This window comes from Crocodylus siamensis, chromosome 4 (assembly GCF_052110815.1).
Source record: "Crocodylus siamensis isolate JL-2025a chromosome 4, ASM5211081v1, whole genome shotgun sequence".
NCBI classification, from domain to species: domain Eukaryota; kingdom Metazoa; phylum Chordata; order Crocodylia; family Crocodylidae; genus Crocodylus; species Crocodylus siamensis.
Window position 1 is genome coordinate 125,224,479 of NC_143398.1, and position 20,438 is coordinate 125,244,916.

At 42.3% G+C, this 20,438-nt stretch overlaps 2 protein-coding genes across 12 annotated transcripts in view; one reads left to right on the plus strand and one right to left on the minus strand.

Moving 5' to 3' along the window:
- The window catches only part of SSPN (sarcospan), an 85,682-nt gene extending 76,390 nt beyond the window's left edge, over positions 1–9,292 (plus strand). The window contains exons 3-4 of the mRNA XM_090043684.1: positions 4,617–4,697; positions 9,148–9,292. Coding sequence (XP_089899810.1) covers positions 4,617–4,697; positions 9,148–9,189 — 123 coding nt within the window. The 3' untranslated portion in view covers positions 9,190–9,292. The remainder of the gene's footprint in view (positions 1–4,616; positions 4,698–9,147) is intronic.
- Positions 1–20,438, minus strand: part of ITPR2 (inositol 1,4,5-trisphosphate receptor type 2) — a 537,951-nt gene that overhangs the window by 84,062 nt on the left and 433,451 nt on the right. For 10 of the 11 annotated variants that reach the window (XM_090043678.1, XM_090043675.1, XM_090043674.1 and 7 more), the window contains 2 exons: positions 16,712–16,873; positions 11,006–15,108 (listed from right to left, as the gene is read on the minus strand). The exons of the other annotated variant lie outside the window; for it this stretch is intronic. In XM_090043678.1, coding sequence (XP_089899804.1) covers positions 15,022–15,108; positions 16,712–16,873 — 249 coding nt within the window. In that variant the 3' untranslated portion in view covers positions 11,006–15,021. Of the gene's footprint in view, positions 1–11,005; positions 15,109–16,711; positions 16,874–20,438 lie in introns of those variants that run through there. 11 annotated transcript variants of the gene reach the window in all.

The following is a 20,438-nucleotide window of genomic DNA, read 5'->3' on the forward strand; positions in this document are numbered from 1 at the left end:
CCCATTTTGCTAAGGCTCATGCAAACATACAAGAAAAGACACTCCTTGCTACCAAGTAATCTGAATCTCATTGACATGCCAACACTCTCAGTTCTGGGTGTTTTTTCCTTAAGTGCCAGCAGCTGTAGTCAGGTTGTTGCCTGAGAACTTCTGCTTGCTTGCTCACTGGCACAACTGCTTTCCTGCAAAGGAATGGTCTATCCATCTTGGTTATATAGGAAAGGTCAAAAATGTGAATTCTAAATGCTCCAACTTCAGGCAAAAAACAAGCACAAATTTATTTGGCTTAAATGTCATGAGATTTGACAAACTATGCCTTGAGATTTGGAAAATGTTTAGTGGTGTTTTGAAAGAAAGGAACTGGCCATCCTAACATAGCAGGAAGTGAAATTGACAAGTTTATTATAGTATAATATGGCACGAGTTAATGAGTTTTGTGGTCCCTGATGCGCCTCTCACTGGTGTATGTTGTTTTTTATTTTCCTTCTGAATTTGTGCTCAAAGTTCCAGGATGATATTTTCCTTCAAACTGCTACCAGGTGTGTCTAAGACCACAACTATGTTTTTTGCCAAATACAGTCATCCTGCTGGTAGGATGTGTTTCTACTAACAAAAATATAAAGCCACTTGTCCAAAACACACATACGTTTTCTACCAGGATGAGGGCCTCATCTGTTTCCTACTTTGTCAAATTTAATTTTAAGACTATTTTCCTTGGGTTCATCTTAATTTACAATTCAGTTTCCATGCTTCTCAGCCTTCCATTTGTACCCCATTCTAATGCAGGGCTAGGTGATACTGTGATAAAAATAAACAAATGCAGGCAGTCCTCGACTTACAATGTTTTGAGTTACAACATTTTGCCCTTAAGTTTATAAATTGATACCCTCTTTCAACTTTATGATGTCAGTTTTGACTTACAATGCTTGATCCAATGCAATGCCACGCGAGTGAACAAGTTCGCTGTGTCACTCATCTCCCTGAAGAACATCTGTCCAAACTTCCTTGGACACTTCCTTTAAGAAAGCAGACAAGACTCCAGAAAAACCTGCATCCAAGACACCTGAGAAGACTCCAGCCAAGAGCCCTTCAAAAAGTCCAGCAAAGTCACCTCAAAGAAGTCCTTCCAAATCAATAAGATTGCTATTTACAAAATAAATACATTAATGTGGCTATATTACTCATCTATAATTGATCTTACTCATCTATAATTGATTGAGTACAAAATTCTGGGGTATTTTTGGTGAAAATAGGGTATCAGGCCTTGGTTCAGGAACGAATCCCCCATTTATAAAAGCGGTTTATCGCTTCTTATGAGAAAATTGGTTCCGAGTTACAATGTTTCGACTTAAAACATGGTTTTCCTGATCCAGTTGGGTCATAAGTCCAAGAACTGCCTGTATATCATATTTCTGATAAAATACAACAGACTCATACCTCATTTTGTGGCTTATTTCAGGTTTTCAGTATGAAAAAATCTTCTGTAGGGGCTGAAGCTGGTAATTTCTATGAGGGTTGAGAACTCTCTGGCACATCCAAGGTCAAGTGTGGCAGCTTGCTGCCTTCATCGAAGATGTTGAACATAGTTCTGCTTTCATTCACACAGATTGTAATTCTACTGAATCCTGATGTGGAGTCATGGGGACACCAGTCATTGGCATCAGTCAGGCAGATATGAGGGAGTGAAAGCAGAAGCATTCCTGTCATCTGCAATGTGATGCTGCAGCTAGTAAAGCGACCAAAACGTTGGCTTGCATCCATAGATGCTTCTCAAGCAAATCCCGGGACGTCATTCTCCCCTTGTACTCAGCCTTGGTGAGGTTGCGGCTGGAGTACTATATCCAGTTTTGGGCTCCACAATTCAAAAAGGATGTGGAGAACCTTGAGAGACTCCAAAGAAGAGCCACACGCATGATCAGAGGTCAGGAAAACAGACCTTACGACGACAGGCTGAGAGCCATGGGGCTCTTTAGCCTGGAAAAGCACAGGCTCAGGGGTGATCTGATGGCCACCTATAAGTTTATCAGGGGTGACCACCAGGATCTGGGGGAATGTTTGTTCACCAGAGCGCCCCAAGGGATGACAAGGTCGAACGGTCATAAACTACTGCAAGATGATTTTAGGCTGGACATAAGGAAGAATTTCTTTACTGTCCGAGCCCCCAAGGTCTGGAATAGCCTGCCATCAGAGATGGTTCAAGCACCTACATTGAACAGCTTCAAGAGTAAATTGGATGCTTATCTTGCTGGGATCCTATGACCCCCAGCTGACTTCCTGCCCTTCGGGAAGGGGGCTGGACTCAATGATCTTCCATGGTCCCTTTCAGCCCTAATGCCTATGAAATCTATGAAATAATAGCTGTGCATAATTCTCTAATGCTGCCATTCTGAAATTTGATCTAAGAGTCAGAGGAAGAAAGGGTTTACCAAATTCTTTTAAAAATGAAGATCACCGACTTTGCAGCATGGATACCACGGTTTATTTCAAAAGGCTAAGACAAGTAAAATTCTCTGGGACTGAGGTTATACTTATAAAAGAAATTAATGATGCATCATTCTCAGCGGGTACAGTGGTTTTGTATATTCTGTTGTGTGTTTAAGCCCCAATACAGGGGGATCATCTCCAGCCATGAAAAACCAGAGAAATCCCCATGGGCAGTCCATCCTTGACTTTCCTGTCAAGGTTCCCAATAGGGTGCTAATTAGTTCTAGTTGTATTGGTGTGTTTATTGATGGGGTAGATCTCATATCTTTATTTCCTAACCAAAGGCTAGATTCCTCCATTGACTTCAGTGGCATTTATTGTGGAGCAAAGTGAGCTCATCAGAAACTCAGTATATGCCTGCCACCAAACACCCATCACATGCAAGCAATTATGATGTTTGCTACTTATCCAAGGAAATCCCCTTTGCTGAGATCTACCTAGATATTTTGGTATATAATAAAAGATAGTGAAAAGGTATCTTTAAAAATGACTATTTTAGAGAATTTGTCATTCAGAGCTTTGTTTTCTTTTGTATGTTTGAACCAAAAATAGATCCGGTTATTATGCATTAGTCTTACTACAAGAGAACATGAGAACCAGAGAATGTTGGATTAATAGGCTTGGAATGTCTCAGATCCTTTGAGCTAAACTTGCAGAGGACAAGTAAAGCCACCTCTTGATACCAGCATCATTGGCTTAAAAATCAAAAAGAGGAATAGTATTTCTGATGTTAACTCAGTCCCAACTGATGCATCTCATGTAAAACTAAGGAAGTGATATTCCCACTGTACTCAGTGCTGGTGATACTGCAGTTGGAGTTCTGGGCGCTGCACTACAATAAGGACATGGAAAAACTTGAGAGGGTCCAGAGAAAAGCCACTCATATGATCAGGGACTTGCAAAGCAAGCCATATGAAGAAAGGCTGAAGGACCTAGGCCTCTTTAGCCTAAAGAAGAGGTTTAGAGGGGACTGCTATATCAGAGGAATACATCAAGAGCTCGGGGAACAACTGTTCACTAGGGCAGCCCTGGGGAAGACCAGGACCAATGGATATAAACTCCTGGAAGGCTGCTTCAGGCTTAATATCAGGAAAAACTCCTTCACAGTCAGGGTGAACAGACTGTGGAATAAACTACCTCCAGAGGTGGTACAGTCTGGAGGTTTTCAAGAGAAGACTGGACAGTCACCTCCCTGGGGTCACTTGACCCCAGTTGTCTTCCTGCCTAGAGCAGGGGTGGGCTGGACCTGATGATCTGCAAGGTCCCTTCCAGCCGCTAACAATCTATGAATCTATGAATAATCTGAATTTACATGGGGCCATTGTTAATTCTCCATCTATTGACAGATTCAAAATCAAGATTGAGTGTCATTCTAAAATATGTTATAGTTCAAACTGTAGTTGCTGGGTTTAGTACAGTGGCCTGTGCAATAAAGGGCACAGTAGATGATCATAATGATCTTTTTGGTCCTAAACATCAACGATTTTTTTCCAGATTAAAAGTAAGTTTGCTTTGCTTTTGCTTTGCTTTTTTTCTTGGCCATTCCTATACACTACTCCACCTCCTGCTTTCCGCTAAATCCAGAAGCAGAAGTATTGTATTACTATGAGTGAAGCTAGCCTTGTGGTATTTCTAAGCCATCCCAAGACAGGAAACACAGACAATTTTGCAAGACACCTTATACTCAGTAATTTTCCAGCTCAGTTTGTATTTCTTTTCTTTATTTAGAATCATTCTCACCATGTAGAAGGACACTCATTCCAAATGAGGCACCCCAGACAATTGTATCAAAGTACAGTAGGAGAGCTTATAGAAAAGTAGCTTAACTTCCTACATAGCTCACACCCAGTAAGCTCTCTGTTGAGCCAATACCATCCGGTTGAGCTGACATCCAAACTTGCCAGCCAGACTGTTAATCAGCTTCTGATAATGGTACTCCCACAACACCATGAGCATTTAATAAACCCAACCAACCAAACCACCAGAAGATTCCCCAGATTCATCCTTAACCCTGCAGACCAAGGGGAAAAAAACAGATGGACCTTGCTGTAAAGATAAAGAAACGGATTGTACATTTCTTCTTCCTCTGAAACATATTTTCTCTCTGTATATTAATATTTTGTATTTCACAGCACCTACCAGTGAAGATTCTCAAAGCCCTTTTGAGAAACGTTTATGGAAACACAGAGGTGGAAAGGAGCAGCACCCAGCTGGTAAGTGCAGGGAAAGGGGTAAGAGGGAGAGGGGCAAGAGGAAAGGGGTATGGGGGGACAGATTGAGGCACCCACGGTGAGGGAGGGAGTGGGAAAGGGGTAGGGGTGAAGGGGTCCCCAGGGATGGGGTAGGGTGCCCAGAGGTGCAGGGGAGGGGTGTGGCTTCCTGCAGGAATGCACACCCCTGGGGGAGGCATGTGGCCACATGCTCCCCACAGGGCAGAGGTGGGATGCCTGCTGTGGCTCTGCACCCTGCTACCTTGCCCCAGGAGCTCAGCAACACGATGCCATGCTGCCCGCCAGGTGGGGAGGGACGTGGGGCTCACTGGCCATGCAGCACATCCCCTGGCTACCCAGCAGCAGGAAGCAAACTGGGGGAGCATGGCTGAGCTCCCGGGGCAAGGCAGAAGGGTACAGGGCCCCAGCCCACAGCAGGCAGCCCACCTCTGCCCATCCCAACCTCACGCCTCTGGAAGACCCAACCCAGCCTCAGGGCCCAATTCACCCCTGCCCCTATCTCACTCCCTCCCTCACTGCAGGGGCCTCAATCTCCCCCCACACTCCCCATCACTTTCCCTCCACTTAGTAGGTGATAAAATCCAAGGATCTAAGGGCTGGATCAGGAGATTGAGAGTCAGAGTTATTTTTACTGAAATTCCAAGTCTTATGATGGTTTCGCGACAGTTGGCATTACTGTGACTGGCAGAGGTCTTTGGCCAGGGCTCTGCTTCTTTCCCTTCTACCCTTCATCTCCTTCATTTGGTTTCTCCTCCTCTTCCCTTCTCTTTCTCTTCTAACTTCTGGCCATTCCTTCCTTTTCCTCCTTCTCTTACCTTCCTACCTCCCAGCTGCTCTTTTCCTCTCCTTCCTTTTTCAGGGGTCCCTTTCCTGCATTTTGTTCCTATTTCTATTCTTTCTTCTTGACTTACAGCTCTGTGGTTGGGGGGAGAGTTTCATCCTTCTCCTTCCCCTCTTTCTTTGGCTCTCATTACCCTTCTCTTCTGATTCTTTCGGCTCTCATTACCCTTCTCTTCTGATTCTTTCACCTCCTCCTCAGGCTCTGCAGTCTCTTCCACAGATGCCTCATTTCCCTTCCTCCTGTTCTGTTTTCCTTCTTTCTTTGCTGCCTTGCTCTGTTTGCAAAGGACAGGCGGCAGAAGCAGAACACAGCCCTTCTTTTGCTACGTGGCCCTTCTTCCTGCATATTGAGCATATGGTGTAAGGGCAGACAAAAGCTAAATCTCCTTCTTCACATCTCCTGAAAAGTTTTGGCTGGCCATGGTAAATCATAAACTCCCTGTTTTCCCCCAGGGCTATTGCTGGTGGGAAACAGTTTACTCCCCCAGGGTTTTCTAGGTCCCTCCCCTAGCAGTAAACAAGCCTGCCAAGCCCCAGTCCAGATCCCATTGGGGTCCTGTATCTTTTTGACCTCACCCACCTTTTTACAGTACCTGATGAGCCAGCTCATTAAGCTGTCTTCCTTCATTGCCAGGTTAAACATCTTTACAATCACTATACACTCCCAGTTCCCCTCCAGGCCTCCAAAGTCAAATAACTGAAGCCCTGGGCCCTCTCTCTTCCTCTTGGGCATCTTCCAGAAAGCCTTAAAGCTCAGGAGGTCTTGGAATATGAAGTCCCAGTACAAGCCAGCCCATTCCAGCCCTCCAGGCAAAGTTGCTAGCCTGACCAGATCTCTAGGGTTCACTTTCAAGATCTTCTACAGCTAAAATCCAGTTGGATCATGTCCACCTTTAAAGGTCTGGTCCAGTATTCAGACAGGGTCCAAACACTTACCAGGAATCTTCTTCTGCCAGTCCTTTCTCATAGTTCTTTTCTTTTTCCTTGTGCCAACACTCTGCTCAGGTGATCTGTTTTTAAACCATCCACTCCACCTTTTCCAGTTGCTTTTTCAGCCAGGAAGGTAAAACTGCACTTGATCTTAGCCAAATGGATTATGCATGATACTAATACCAAATATAAATGCTATCAGTCTGAAGCCAAAAGGCTTATGACTTAACACATAGATCATTGGGCTGGGCCCCACCAGTCAACATCATTTCAAAACATTCAAAACTGACCCCACAGCTCGGTGCTAATCAATATATATGTATACTCCAGATACCATTCCCCCAACACACACACAAAGGATCCACATGCTAATTAGCTACCACTTATGACTGGAACTGGGTGTTCTTGTCACAAGTCTGGGGATACTCCAAAAGTGTATGTGCAGACGAGGCATAGGCCAGCTTGGTATTGCTCATGGAGGTTAGGGCCACACTAATCATACATGTCAGGATGAGAGAAGGGGTGACAGAGGGATTCTGGGTGAATTGTTTGGGGGCCTGTTTCATAATGTTTGCCAGGAATTTAAGACTGGTAAAGAAACAGGAATCCTTGGAAATAGGAAAGAAAGGCATAGGTCAGCTGTAGGAGTAAAAATGTATGCAATGCAGTGGCTCACCATGACTTGAAAAAGAGTCAGCAGTGCTTAATTGGCACTATTACAGTCTTCTTTGGAGGGCCTACACTGGCCTGTCCTTACGGTAGGTTTCCAAAGTTCCTCGTTGGCATTTTTAGCAGCAGGGAAAGGTGCTTCTCTTTGTACTTGGAGCTTCTTCAGGTTTTGCATTTGTAAGAGATCTCGCTTAGGTTTAAAAATCAAGCCAAGTCTGAAGCTTGTCAGTATTATCTTATAGCTTCCTGCATGAAGAACCAGGTTAAGAACGTTCCATTTGCACTGAACTATATTTTTCATATGGTCATTGACAGAAAATTATTTATGGCACTTTAAACAGAAACATGAGGTGGCATGGGCACTAAGGTGCACAGTTGCCAATGTAGAGGTCGCAAGTTTGTGGATGTAGCAGAAGTGCTCACAGTGCAACTCTGTCAGATTCCAACAAATCTGTGAATTCTGCTAAATACCTTGTCAGACAAGGACAAGTCAAAGGAAGGAATGGAAACATTTCAGGATGCATGCACAAGTAGCTGAACGTCCAACTTAACTCAACAGCTCCTGCCTATTTATCTTTAATTTCTCAATATTAGTGTTCCATTCTGTGAATTCTGAATAGAATGATTTCTCAAGATGTACTGAGAGGGAGGTAATAGAGTAAGCATTCTTTCTAGTTGTTGGCTGTTTACAGCTATTGAGAAACTGAAATTGCCAAATTGTAAAGGCTATTTATCCTGCGCCTTGTAACTTCCTGCCTGAAATCCAGGAAAGTGTAGCATATAAACAACATAGAAAATATGGATTGACTAGCCAACTGCCCATCAAGAGTGATGGGGGGCAAGGTGTGGGGAGGGGGCTGGGATGGAGCACCGCCACCTAACGCCCCATGCTGCTGCTGTTCTGCCTCCTGCAGGGACTGAGGTGGGGGAGCCAAGGCCAGCAGTGCTAGGCTCAGCTCCCCCACCCTCTGTCCAGTCCTTAGCGCAGCTTCGGAATCATGGTGGCGCTCCCCCATGCTTGGAGTACTTTGATTGGCTGTTTCCGTCAGCCAATCAGAGTGCAAATAAAGCATTACAGACACAGACAGACTTAGGCTTTTATAATATTAGAATTTTTAAAATTCCTTGAGCTTGATTTTCTTTTTAGTTGTTTCAGGCTTATTTAAGGTGATTTTGTGAGAGAAGTGGATAAAACATTCAGTTGTCATATGGTCAGTTGTTCTTATCAGAGTTTTGGGACAGAAAAAAGGTCAGCAGATTTCAATTTTAGTTTTCTTTACTTGACCATAAGCTTTGTTGTAGTCACTGCAGGACAGGCATTCTTATTACAAAGATAACACCCAAGCCTGCAGATACCTTTGGCACAGTATCTGACTAAGCCAAGGACCCTAATTCGGCATTAATCTGGGTGAAACCACTGAAGAAGCCCATGTCACTGAAATTAAGGAAGTTAGTTACATATACTGAATTAAACAGATACCTTTTGGGTCAACTGTTTCAAAAATAGATAAATCTTGGCCCATAAATAATCAATAGTTCTATAGGCTAATGTAAAAACTTTAACAGAAAGACTATCATGCTTTATTAAATCCAATAGCACTTTGCCATATGTTGTCATAATTAAGAAATCTCATTTTTTTGATGAAGAGCAAAATTCTAAAACAAGTTTGGAACAAGAATCACTTGCAGGCTGTATTTCCTCTGCCACACTTCTTTTGCAAATCATCTCTTCCTGGTAAATGAATATAATTTTATTTAAGGGCAGCTCTCTGGGTACTTACTTAGCCTATTTTCTTAGAGGAAATACACTGCTCTATTTCCCAATTTCTGACTTCAAGAACTTATGTAGAGGGAATGAATGTCAAACTGAAAAATCACCATTCTACAGAAAGTTAAATATATAAAACCTACAGGTAGATTACATTAGACTACTTCCACCAGTCAGTACCCTAAGGGACCTTTAAACTAACTTTTGTTTTCTTATGATTTGAAGGATGGTTTCCCACAATTAAAAAAGTCAAGAACAAGAACATGATGTGTATGAGACAGCAAATCTCCCATATGAATAACCAGGAGTGTAGGTTGTAGCTGTGTTGATAAAGCAGCCAGAGGCAAGAAACCCATATTTACTTTCTTGTATACATAGTCTCTCGTTGCTTTACAACCACATCCAGGAAGAGCACAGAGCAGCTGCAGATGCTTCCTCAGACTGACAAAGGGTGTTTGCACCCGAAAGTTTGCTAAGAAGAATTTTTTCAACTATTTGAGTTGGCCTAATAAAAGATATCACATCTACCCAAAGAACCTTGTCTGCATATGAATAACCAGAAATTTATTCTTGGAAATACTTAAGACTGATGGAAATACAATATTATTTTTCATACTTCAACTGGCTTTCAGTGTTAATGGAAGGCACCTCCAGAAAGATGACCTTGGAGAATGATGTTTGCTAAGGGTCTGATCTGGGCATCCTCTGTTCCAGCTGACTTTGAGACCAAGCTTCCCTTTAGGCTGAGGTAATATTCTTCATGATCTGGAAGAACTGCAGCTAATGATGAAGGTAGTTCTGTATTATGGCCCAGTCCTTCTGTGACCTCCCTGCTGACATTCCCAGGGAAAGTGCCAATTAAATCTCAAAAGTGACCTTTTCCTTCATGATAAAGGCTTGTTACATGGTAATTTTGAGCTGCTCCTGGAGCTCTTAACCCCTGGATTGTCCACACATTAATGCCGTAAAGTGGTTTTAAGCACTCATTTATCAAGTGGCTCAAAGTTATACCGCTCCAGGGCAGGATTATTTCTGATCCATGCTAGCCAGCTCATGTTACACTAGGGTGTAGTCATGCTAGGCTACACCTTAGTGTAAACCCACCCCGCTCCTTTCCCTGTGCTCACCCAGATCAGGCCCACAGCTTCCTGCCCATCCCCAGCACCCTAGATCCCTCCTTATTGCTTCCCCCTCCCCTCCCCCCACTTACTTGTGGTTGCTCATGCTGTCTGTCCTGGGGAGCAGGCAGGGTGGTTAACCTGCCTACCCAGCCAACACCATTGCTGCTGATCTCTGGGATAGAAAAACAACAACTGGAAACAGTAGTGGCTGGGCAGGAAGATTAACTCTTCCCTGCCTGCTCCCCTGGGACAGACAGCACAGGTTGCCACAAGTAAGCAATGCCCTAGGGAGGGGGGAAGGAAACTTCCTCGAGGGGTGGAGGGAGGGAATCCCATACGTGGGGGAACCAGGGGAGCACCGGGGAGGTAGGGGGAAGCCTGGAATGGGAGATTTCTTACCTTTCAGTCCTCCAGGCCCCTGATGGCCTGAAGTGTGACTGCTCCAAATGCAAGCTAGTGCTAACAGAAATCAATTTTTGTGTGGCTCACATGTAAGGTGTAACAAGGCCCATACAGAAGTGTAGGCTCTGATCCAGCAGACCCTTTAATAGCATGCTTAATCATTGCCATACTCAGCCACATTTTCAAAGGCATTTAGGTGCTACATGTATATATAGATGGTGAGTGAGTTTTTCCAAACCAACCCAGCAGATTAGGCCCTTAACTCAACCTGAATGCCTTTCTGCTTCTTTAAGTGTCTAAATGCCAATCTTGCCTTTGATTTTACTAGGGCTACTCTTATTCTTCAAGTTAAAGCAAGCACTTAATTGCCTTGCTGGCTTGGAGTCTTCTTCATCACAAGAAGATCTGTGATGTAGAAAAACTAATACATATACATGGTAGGGTTGTTGTAATAGCCTAGTCACTCATGCATCATAAACACCTCATCTATTCTAAGACTATTTTAATTCAGCCACACATTTGCACATAGTTCTGCAACAGACCAAAAGGAAACGACTAAATATAAAATGGCATTTTTTATTAAAAGTTACATTCAGCAGCAATGGACATATTTGCTTTCATAGATTTTAACTGCAAAGTAGTTTATAGTTATAATCCCTCTAAGGCATTAAAGGCTCTTAGGTGTTTATATTCTTTTCAATCATTTCATATAAATACACAAGTGTTACTGATGATACTTGCATAGCACTAGGATATCTTAACTGCATTAAACAAAGATATACATACAAATATGTATATAAAACAGTGATTTCTCCCTTGTTACTTTTCATAAATTCACTGATGAGAATTTTTTTTAGAACTTTTAAATATTTGGAACCTTGTCCTGCAACTGTTGCTCATGTAAAAAGTCCTGTGGTGAAGGTAATGGTAATAGCTGTGTCAATAAAGATTACTCACATGAGTAAGGGCTGCAGGACTGGACCTTAATTTCTGGCAAAAATCAGCTAACATGCCAAAAGACAGAAGTGAAAACTATTTACAATCTGTGCGAGTTGCATTTTCCACTGTTATTGATTCAGGAGGTCTGTCTCTGAAGCTATAAATATCAGAAAGGCACCATGACAAACATTAATTGGCATCTATTACATCTTGTTTTTGAAGCCTTAGATTTCTTCTAAACAGCAGTGCTGTAATAGCTGAGTTCTTGAGCTGAAGGTGAACGTTACAAGCAGTCCGAGGACAGAAAGAGAAAGAATAGCTTGGAACGGCTATCAGGAATTTAGTGCACAAATCAACAGCACAAATAAGTCTATTCTCAAGTTTTCCAGCTCATACAGCAGGAACCTCCCTTTACGTGCAGTGGTTCAGTTGGTTTTCCAGCTGTAAACAACAAAAGTGCCAGCTACTTCCAGTATTATCCAATGCTTCCTCCCTCCACAAATTACAATCGTTAACATATTGTAGTTGCAACAATTGCTATATACTACCAAAAGTAATGTGAGTGTGAGTAAAGGGAATCACTATTATTCAACATTAGATTTGATGAACTGTATAAAGTAAATTAATAAGAGCTATAAGGCCTGAGGCAATAGTTACTTATACCAATTTTGACAGCCACGTGCAACTGCACAGATTTCACACCACAGCAAACGAGTAAATCCGGCTTTGCCTGCACCAGGGCTATGGTCACTGATATAGTCATGCAAAAACCTAGAGTGAATGCAAATCACTGGCATGACATCCCAGTCAAACAAGTTATACACTAGTTTCAAACAAGCCATGGGTGACACTGGTGGACTGCAACTCTAGTAGGCCTTAGCACCAGTACAGCTTCTTTGGAGGCTAAAACTCCAGTCTCAACAAGGTCTCTGACACACTGCTTGTGCAATGATAGGAACCTATTCATATGTCCTAGAATTCTGGAACTCTGGACTCCCAAAATTCCAAGAGGCTCATCAAGATTCTATTGAAGATTCTCTTCAAGGTGCTATTCAGGACAGATGAGAATGTTCAGCCTCACACCTCTGTAGAGTCTAAAGATTCAAGGAGGTCTCCAACTCTCTAGATCCCAAATCATTCACTGCCATGCTTTGCTTGAGGGCTTTCTCTTGCCTAGGAACATTGCACCTCAAGACCCATACTGCCCTTGCACCCTATTTCTTCTACAAGAGGCTGTAGCAGGTGGAAAGGAACCTAATGCCAAACACTTAATTTCAGTTGTGAATGAGAGCATACTCTGTAGATAGATTTTAACTCAACTTGGCCTCAATCTAGCTCACATGGATTCTTCCCTCCCTGTGAACCAACTGGAACACTGGCTATGCAATGGTTCTGAACTGGTGGAGGAAGGGATGCAGCAAACTATTTAGGCCATGATCATCATCTTCTGTTGCCCTAGTGGCATCCCTTTTAAGCAACACTTTCTTACCCACGTGGTGTATGTGAAGGGGGAGTATGTAGGCTGGGCCTGAATTGGGATGACATTTTGTAAAGGGGAAAAGGCACAATGTGATCCTCTATATGTTTGGCAACTCTCAGGATCAAAACCATATAAGGATCTACAGCCTGTCAAAGTAAACTCACACCAGATATCAAGCTTTCCTTTCTAACATACACAAGGCTCTGGCTCCAACTCAGACTGAATTTCTTGAAGTGCCCCCCATCTATTAAAGCCAAGGAGAAACCTAATGAAAACAGAATCAGCTCTCAAATCTCCCTTTCTTCCACCAACCTCATTATGCTATGTATAAGATATGGCTTCCAAGGATAGCCATAAAGAGATCTGGTTTTCATTCAGAAAAAAATATCTCTTCTCTTGGTCTCAGATCTGCTAGCTGCTTCCTGACCTGTTTTTTATAATACAAAAATAATATTGCCAATTTATTTTGAAGTAAATGTCATAAACACTGGAGTTAGTCAAAAAGGTCTTCATGAAAATGAAACCTGTGACAAATAATGTCGAAATGGGAATTTTCAGGGGAAAAGCTGACATTTTGTTTGTGTTATTCCAGAATTGAGAATGTTTGTGTTCAGCTGTGATCAGTAACAAAAAATAATCTTTTGACAAAATATTTCACTTAAAAACAACATTTTTTGCCTTTCACATTTCCTGTACCACCATGGCTACAACATCACTCCGACACTATCATTTTTTGTTTGTTTTCACCAAAATTTTCTGCAGTGAAAAAAAAATCTCAAACAGTTCTGATGAATATTTCTTCAAATCCTTGACTAATACCCAAACCTAAGAGGTTCTTCTTAAAAATTAAAGTAGAAAGCAGTTAGGTAGCCAACTCCTATAATCCATAGGAGTCAGGAATTTAACTTGCCTTTGTGACTTGTAAACCTTTCCCCTAAATGTTTTTTGGCTTTTAACAAACTGTAAATTTCTCTTAAAAATCATTGCAACAATATAGCTGACAAATGCACACCTATGAGTCAGATGGATACCCCAGATGTCTTTAACTAAGGGCCAGATCCTGTTTCCCACCAAGGTCAATGGCCGTAACATGCACATGTGAGACTAATTCTTACCTCGAGAAAAATTCCTATTGAAAGTAGGACTGAGTGGAGATAGTGAGATGTGGTGCTGATTTACTTAAGTTAAATACTACCTACTGGCTGCTTACAGAAGGTAATAATACCAATGACAATTCCCCCTAGTCAATCCTGTCTAAGATTTTCCAGAAAAGAAAATCTCCAATACACCTTTTAACATATATACATTTTTCTAAATCCTTCTTTGGAGCTTGAATTTAAAACATTATTACACACTGCAGTATGTGAATTCTCCTCTTGCAGCCATATTAATAGAGAACATCTGAATCCAGGAGAAAGAAATCATTTCCAGTTATGTTGCCAATGTTCTGTGCGTAAAGTTCCCACAGCTGTGGATCCATTGTACTCCATGTTATAAATAAGAAATTGCATGGTGACAGCTAAAATTCAAAAGCATTGATGTTTCTCTTTGCAAATTCTTTTTTTTTTAAAGTCTTTTCAGGGTTTTTTCCCCACTGTAATAGAAGTTAACTTGCTGCAATGTTATTACTTTTCCTGCTGACATATTTATGGTAATTTAAAAATAGTAAATGCCAATCAAATATAACTAATGTTGCTGTTTGGCAAGTAAGACAAGAAATGACTTCTACTGATTCTGAAGAAGACTGTCGCATGTGTGCTAATAAGCTATTTCCTCCTTGCCTCAGTATTCCATTACTTTGAGCAGAAATCTTAAAACAGTACTAAGAACACAACCAAATACTGCCCTGACTTGCATTGCATACAGTCACCATTCGAGCCAATTGAATTGCAAAGAGTGTAAACCCTGCAGAGTTGGGCCTGAAGAATGAATACAGACAAATTCTCTTGTATCTCTTGCATTTTAGGTTCTGGTCCCTTTCAACCATAAAAAACAGTTACAAATTGTTCCCAGAGCTAAACCACTTAACATCTTGGCACTCAGTTGTTTTCAACTTTGTAACAATAGGCACTGTTCACTCCTCTCAATCTCAGCTTTTTATTCTGTAATAAAGCAAGAATACTGATGAAAGGCTAGTCACAGTTTCTCCCCATGGTATCAGTGTGGTGGCATGTGATGATTCACATGGGGTGTGTTTGATCCAAGAAAGCCCAGCCTCTGCTTATTTTTCCTTTGTTCTGTCATCTAAGGTGGAAAGGGAGATAAGAGATGAGGTTTTTTACTATTATTTAGCACCAGCACATACAATCACAGTGCAACAGCATTAGAAGAGCATAGTTGCAAGGTACACATAAGCAAAATAACAGAGAGTGGATTTTTTCATCATTAAAAATTACAAGAAAGGGATTCCTTTGAAGAATGGGATTTGACTCATACTGAGTATGAACATTTCATCTTCATTTTTGGTGGCAAATTTTAGGCTATGTTATTATTTCTTATTTGTCCTACAATAGCACTAAGGAGTCCCTGTCACCAATAAAGACCCCTCTGTGTCAAATGCTGTACAAACACAGAATGGAGACAGCACCTTCCCCAGAGACCTTAAAAGGTAAGTAAAAAACAAAAGGGAATAGGTGGATTCTGGGGGAGGGGTGGGGAGAGAAGCAAGAAGCAGGGGGGAGGGAAAGGGAAGGTGCAGGAAAAAAATGGGACAGTACTGATCCATATAAAAGTCAGTGGTCTCAGTACCACAGCACCCAGCCTTTGTCAAGTCTTTTTGTAGGTATCATGTCATGGGAGTTTTAAATAGGGATGTGAAGGAAGGTTAGAAGGGAGATGTTTATGGGGAGATACTCCCAAGCATGAGGGAGAAAAGATGAAGCTGTTTGGCCACAAAACTAAGGAGCAAGTAAGGAAGCTGGCATCATGGGCCTCCAGGAAGCAAACATTCACTTCCTATCACTGAATGAGATGAAAAGGAGGGTGAGGATGGCCTGCGAAAGGGCATGGCAGGGAAGAGAAGAAACTCAGGTTTCATGCAATATAGAAAAGGGGACCCAGGGTGGGGTGGGGTGGGGGTAACACAGAGAGAGGAATATGGCTAAAGACACGGGCTAGGAAAACATTCTTTGACCAGGAGCATTCTGGATGGATTTCACCTTATCTACAGCTATTCCCTATAGTAGGATGAACCCACCATTTTTTCATTCACATTGGCCCCCTCTACACGTATAGGTAAAGGCATGAAGGGATCTAATGTGTGATTTACGTAATTGCACGTTAGATCCCACTGCACCATATTGCTGGTGCAGAGGGTGCCATGGACCCTGGGGATAGGGGCTGCTGAAATCCCTACGGCTTGGGAGTTTGTGAAATCCCAACACTGGGGATTGTGGCTGCTGTGATCCCTAGGGCTTGGGGATTTCACACTGGGCATGGTGCACCCCTGCAGCTGGGAGACCTATCAGCTAACAGGAGAGACCCTGCTACATGTGCAAATTAAAGCTGGATAGCAACCAGCTATGAAGTTAGTACACATGTTCAAAGTCTAACTTTATAGCTGGTTGGAGCTTTTTATTGGGTAGAGGGGGCCTTTGCCTAGCAATTGAATTCTCCTCCCCCATCCCCACTAGTAGGGTTACAAAACTGAATGTTTTTGCTTACCTGTTTTTTAGTGTGATGAATAGAATTAAATCTCTTTCCAGAATGGTACCTGTGCATTGGCTCTAAAAGCTTTGTTGAGTAAAACCTTATTCAGACAGGCCCTTTTTAAAGCGTTGTGGCCATTACCTGACAGAAACTCATATGCACACAATTGTTTTTTTTTTACCTGCTCAGAATTACTTACCTGTTCCTTGAGCTCAGCCAGCTGGCCAGACAACTGTTTCACAAGGCTCATGGTGGACTCCAGCTTTTCTTGCAGGTTTCTAATCTCATTTTGCTCATTGTCACCCTCATTGCTAACGAGGGACATGGCTCTCATCCGAGGGAACCAGTCCAAATTCTTCTCCTGTGTGTGTATATAGATATGTATTTTTTAAAACGTTAATCAAGGCCTTTATCTAATGGTATGAGCCTGAAATTCAAGAATGAAACCCATGAGTAAGACGCATACAGCAACTGAGATTAACACAGATACCACCTCTGCACTGTGCTGGAACTGTAGTTAAGAAGGGTGCCACATTTATTCAGTCCTGTTCAACATGCACAAAATCCCAGAAAGGAATTGATTTTGTCAGCTGAGCACAGCCCTAAAGAAAAGCTAGGACACAGTCCTGAGACAGAGAGACCAAAAGTAGTGGAGAAGCATGGGCTCATGGGAGGTCCAAGCTGGTTTTAGTACCTATTTTCTGGGCTTTGGTATATACTGAGAAGGGCAAGTGGGGTAAGTAGTAAGTGTGCTTCTCAGTATTGGTGCCAGGCACAGCTGGGGCAACCATGGACATGGTCTAAGAAATGATAAAATCGGAAATTATGTTACAATATCCTATTTACTAAATTGTTTCTCTATCTGCAAGGAAACACCAACAATGAGCTCCTGAGTCTCCTGAAGTCAATAGCTAAACCTCCACTGAACCAAACGCTGAGTTGAATCCTATCCAGTTTGCCTATCCAGTTCACAGACCCAGTGTGTATACATGGTCACAGCAGAGGTACTGTGAATAAGGGAATACAAGACAGATACAGTTATGAGAGCAGGAATCCTATCTTGTATAGATGGTCTGGGAAATGGGATCATGGAGCTCTGTGACAGGATTACAACTTTGATAAGAGAACCTGTTCTCTTATTTGGTGGTAGCTCTGCAGTGATATAGCGGTGATGGTCCAGGAAAAATGTGAGGGGCAAGGATTTTTATGGGTGTTATCTTTTATTGGACCAACTACATAGTTGGGAGAGACATAAATCATTTTCAGGCACCCCTTTACCTTTCCTCTCTGGTACCCAGAAGCTTGTCTATGTCCCTCCCAACTATAAAGTTGGTCCACTAAAAGGTATCACCCACAAAAATCCTTTTGTCTCTTACTTGGTGGCATTTTGCAATGGGGGAACTCTGACTTTCATGCTAAGGGGTGTAGTGAGATCATGTGCGATATGCTTGCCAGCAAGTACCCATAGTTTCGGTAGTGTGCATGTTTTACTTTGCAGCATGTTTCTTCCAGACTCCCATGTGCCAGCAGGGTGGCTCAGAGCCTCTCCACATGGCTACTTCCCTCAACAGGGATGTTTACTTTAAGAGATAGCAGGAGCCCTGGAGACAAAAACTGTCCTACTGGTATTGTTTAGTTTTGGTTTGTAAAGAGTGCTGAAGGGGATAAATGAAATGAAGGGAAGCATAGCCACAGACTTTGTCAGTCTACTTTTATTTTGGTTGCACCAGGAAAACTAAAACTAAACTTCAAGTCCTGTAGGCTCCCTCACCCTCTTTCACCTGAGGCTTCTAATGAGTTTCTCTCCAGCTGTGCATGCTGTACTCCTGTCACACCAGAACTGCAACACACACACAGCATTAGACTGTGTACCTTCGTTACATTTACCAGTGTGCAATTCAGCCAGCCAGGCATGCCTGTGTAATGAGGCCTTTTCGAGCTGCACACACTATAAGCACAGTGATCTCATTATGCCAATTTACTGGGCTTATGAACAATGCAGTTTTCAGGGGGTCATAACTCATTCAAATCAAAACCTGCTTTTACTGGTTCTCCTGGTGAGCTGTAATTGAATACAAAGATCACATGGAGGGTGTTTTTTCCCTGACTGGATAAATGTAATGGTTGGAATCTTATTTCTGGTGCATGTATTGATGATTAGCCTTTACTTTCCATGAATATTTTCCAGTATTTGTATAAAGTTTCTTCTGGCCACAATCTCACATAGCACTTCAGCCCATGCTTAATTGTAAGCACAGATATAGGCAAGGATTTTAAGATAAGGTTATGCATGATTGCTGGCTCAGCAACTATTTTCACCAAAAGACCTGCCAGTAAATTATTTTGCTACATCAGTCACCAAAAAGAAATTAAAGAGGGCTGCAATGAACATCAGTGAAGCAAATTCCCCTGGAACTGGAATATTTCTGGAAAACTGCAATATCTGCAACAAGTATAGTGTTGTTGGATCGAAGAATCTTAAATTACCAAACACAAGACAATATTAGTATAAGCTATTGCAGATGCAATGTTAAAGACACTCAGCATCTCTGAAAAGAAGATATGCAATAGTTTGGGGTTCTGTCTCCTATCAGGTCACCACTAGCTTGCCCACCCAAACCACTTCACAAATGCATTGGCATTACTGGCTATGCTCATGGTGGTTTTTCCTTCCCAGAGATGTTCTGGCGCAATACAGTATATTTTAATTTATATAGCAGCCACATATTTATTTCAGCTCAATTCCAAACAATGGTGATAAAATGAGTATTTATATAACTCATGGGCTGTTGAGCAGTACATGATCTCCTATGCCTAATCCACAGGTATGTTACATCTCTCACCTACAAAACCTGCTTTAACTCAATCACTAGAGACTGATACTTTAACTGTGACAATTCTCAGTTCATCCATCCCCAGAGTTAGCTGTCCTTTTTCCAAAAAAAAAGAATAAAAGACTGGGGACTCACTGACTAATCAGCAGCTCTGCCGAAAAGGACCTAGGTGTTACAATGGACAATAAGCTGAATTTAAGTCAACAGTGTACTCTTATTGCGAAGAAGGCTATGAGCATACTGAGCTGCATTAGTAGAAGCGTTGCCAGTAGATCAAGGGAAGTGATTATTTCACTTTATTCAGCACTGGTGAAGCCACATCTGGAGTAGTGTGCCCAGTTATGGACCCCCACCCCTCTCCTACAACAGAAAGGATGTGGACAAATTGGAGAGTCCAACAGGGGGCAATGAAAATGGCTGGAGAACTGGTTGGAGGGCTGGGGAATGACTTAAGAGAAGAACTCATTTAGTCTGGAGAAAAGAAGACTGGTGGGGAGGAGGGATTTAGTAACAGCCTTCAGTTACCTGAAGGGTGGTTCCAGAGAGGATGGAGCTAGACTGTTCTCAGTGGTGGCAGATGATGGAACAAGGAGCAATGCTGTCAAGTTGCAGCAAGGGAAGTTTAGGTTACATAACAAAAACTCTCTCACAAGGAGGGTAGTAAAGTACTGGATCAGACTACCTTGAGAGGTTGTGAAATCTCCATCTTTAGAGTTTAAGACCCAGGTAGACAAAGCCGTCTGGGATGATATAGTTAGGGCTGATCCTGTTTTGAGCAGGGGGTTGTACTAGATGACTTCGTGAGGCCCCTTCCAACCCTAATTTTCTATGATTCCTGAAGGCAACATGTGGTTTTAGGTTAGGACCCCCTTCTGCTAAGGTCCTTCTTTAACCGTCATCATGCCATCCTTTCTCAACTAAACTGGGCTCTCTTAATACCATGACACCGTCTTCTCTAGAAATAGATAATTAGCTGTGTTAGTCTGAAGTCAGGCAGAAGGCATTTCTACCGTCTTCTGCCTGACTTCAGACTAACACATGCGGATAGCACCACACTTAGCCAAATGGCTACAATCAATCTACCCAAGAAAC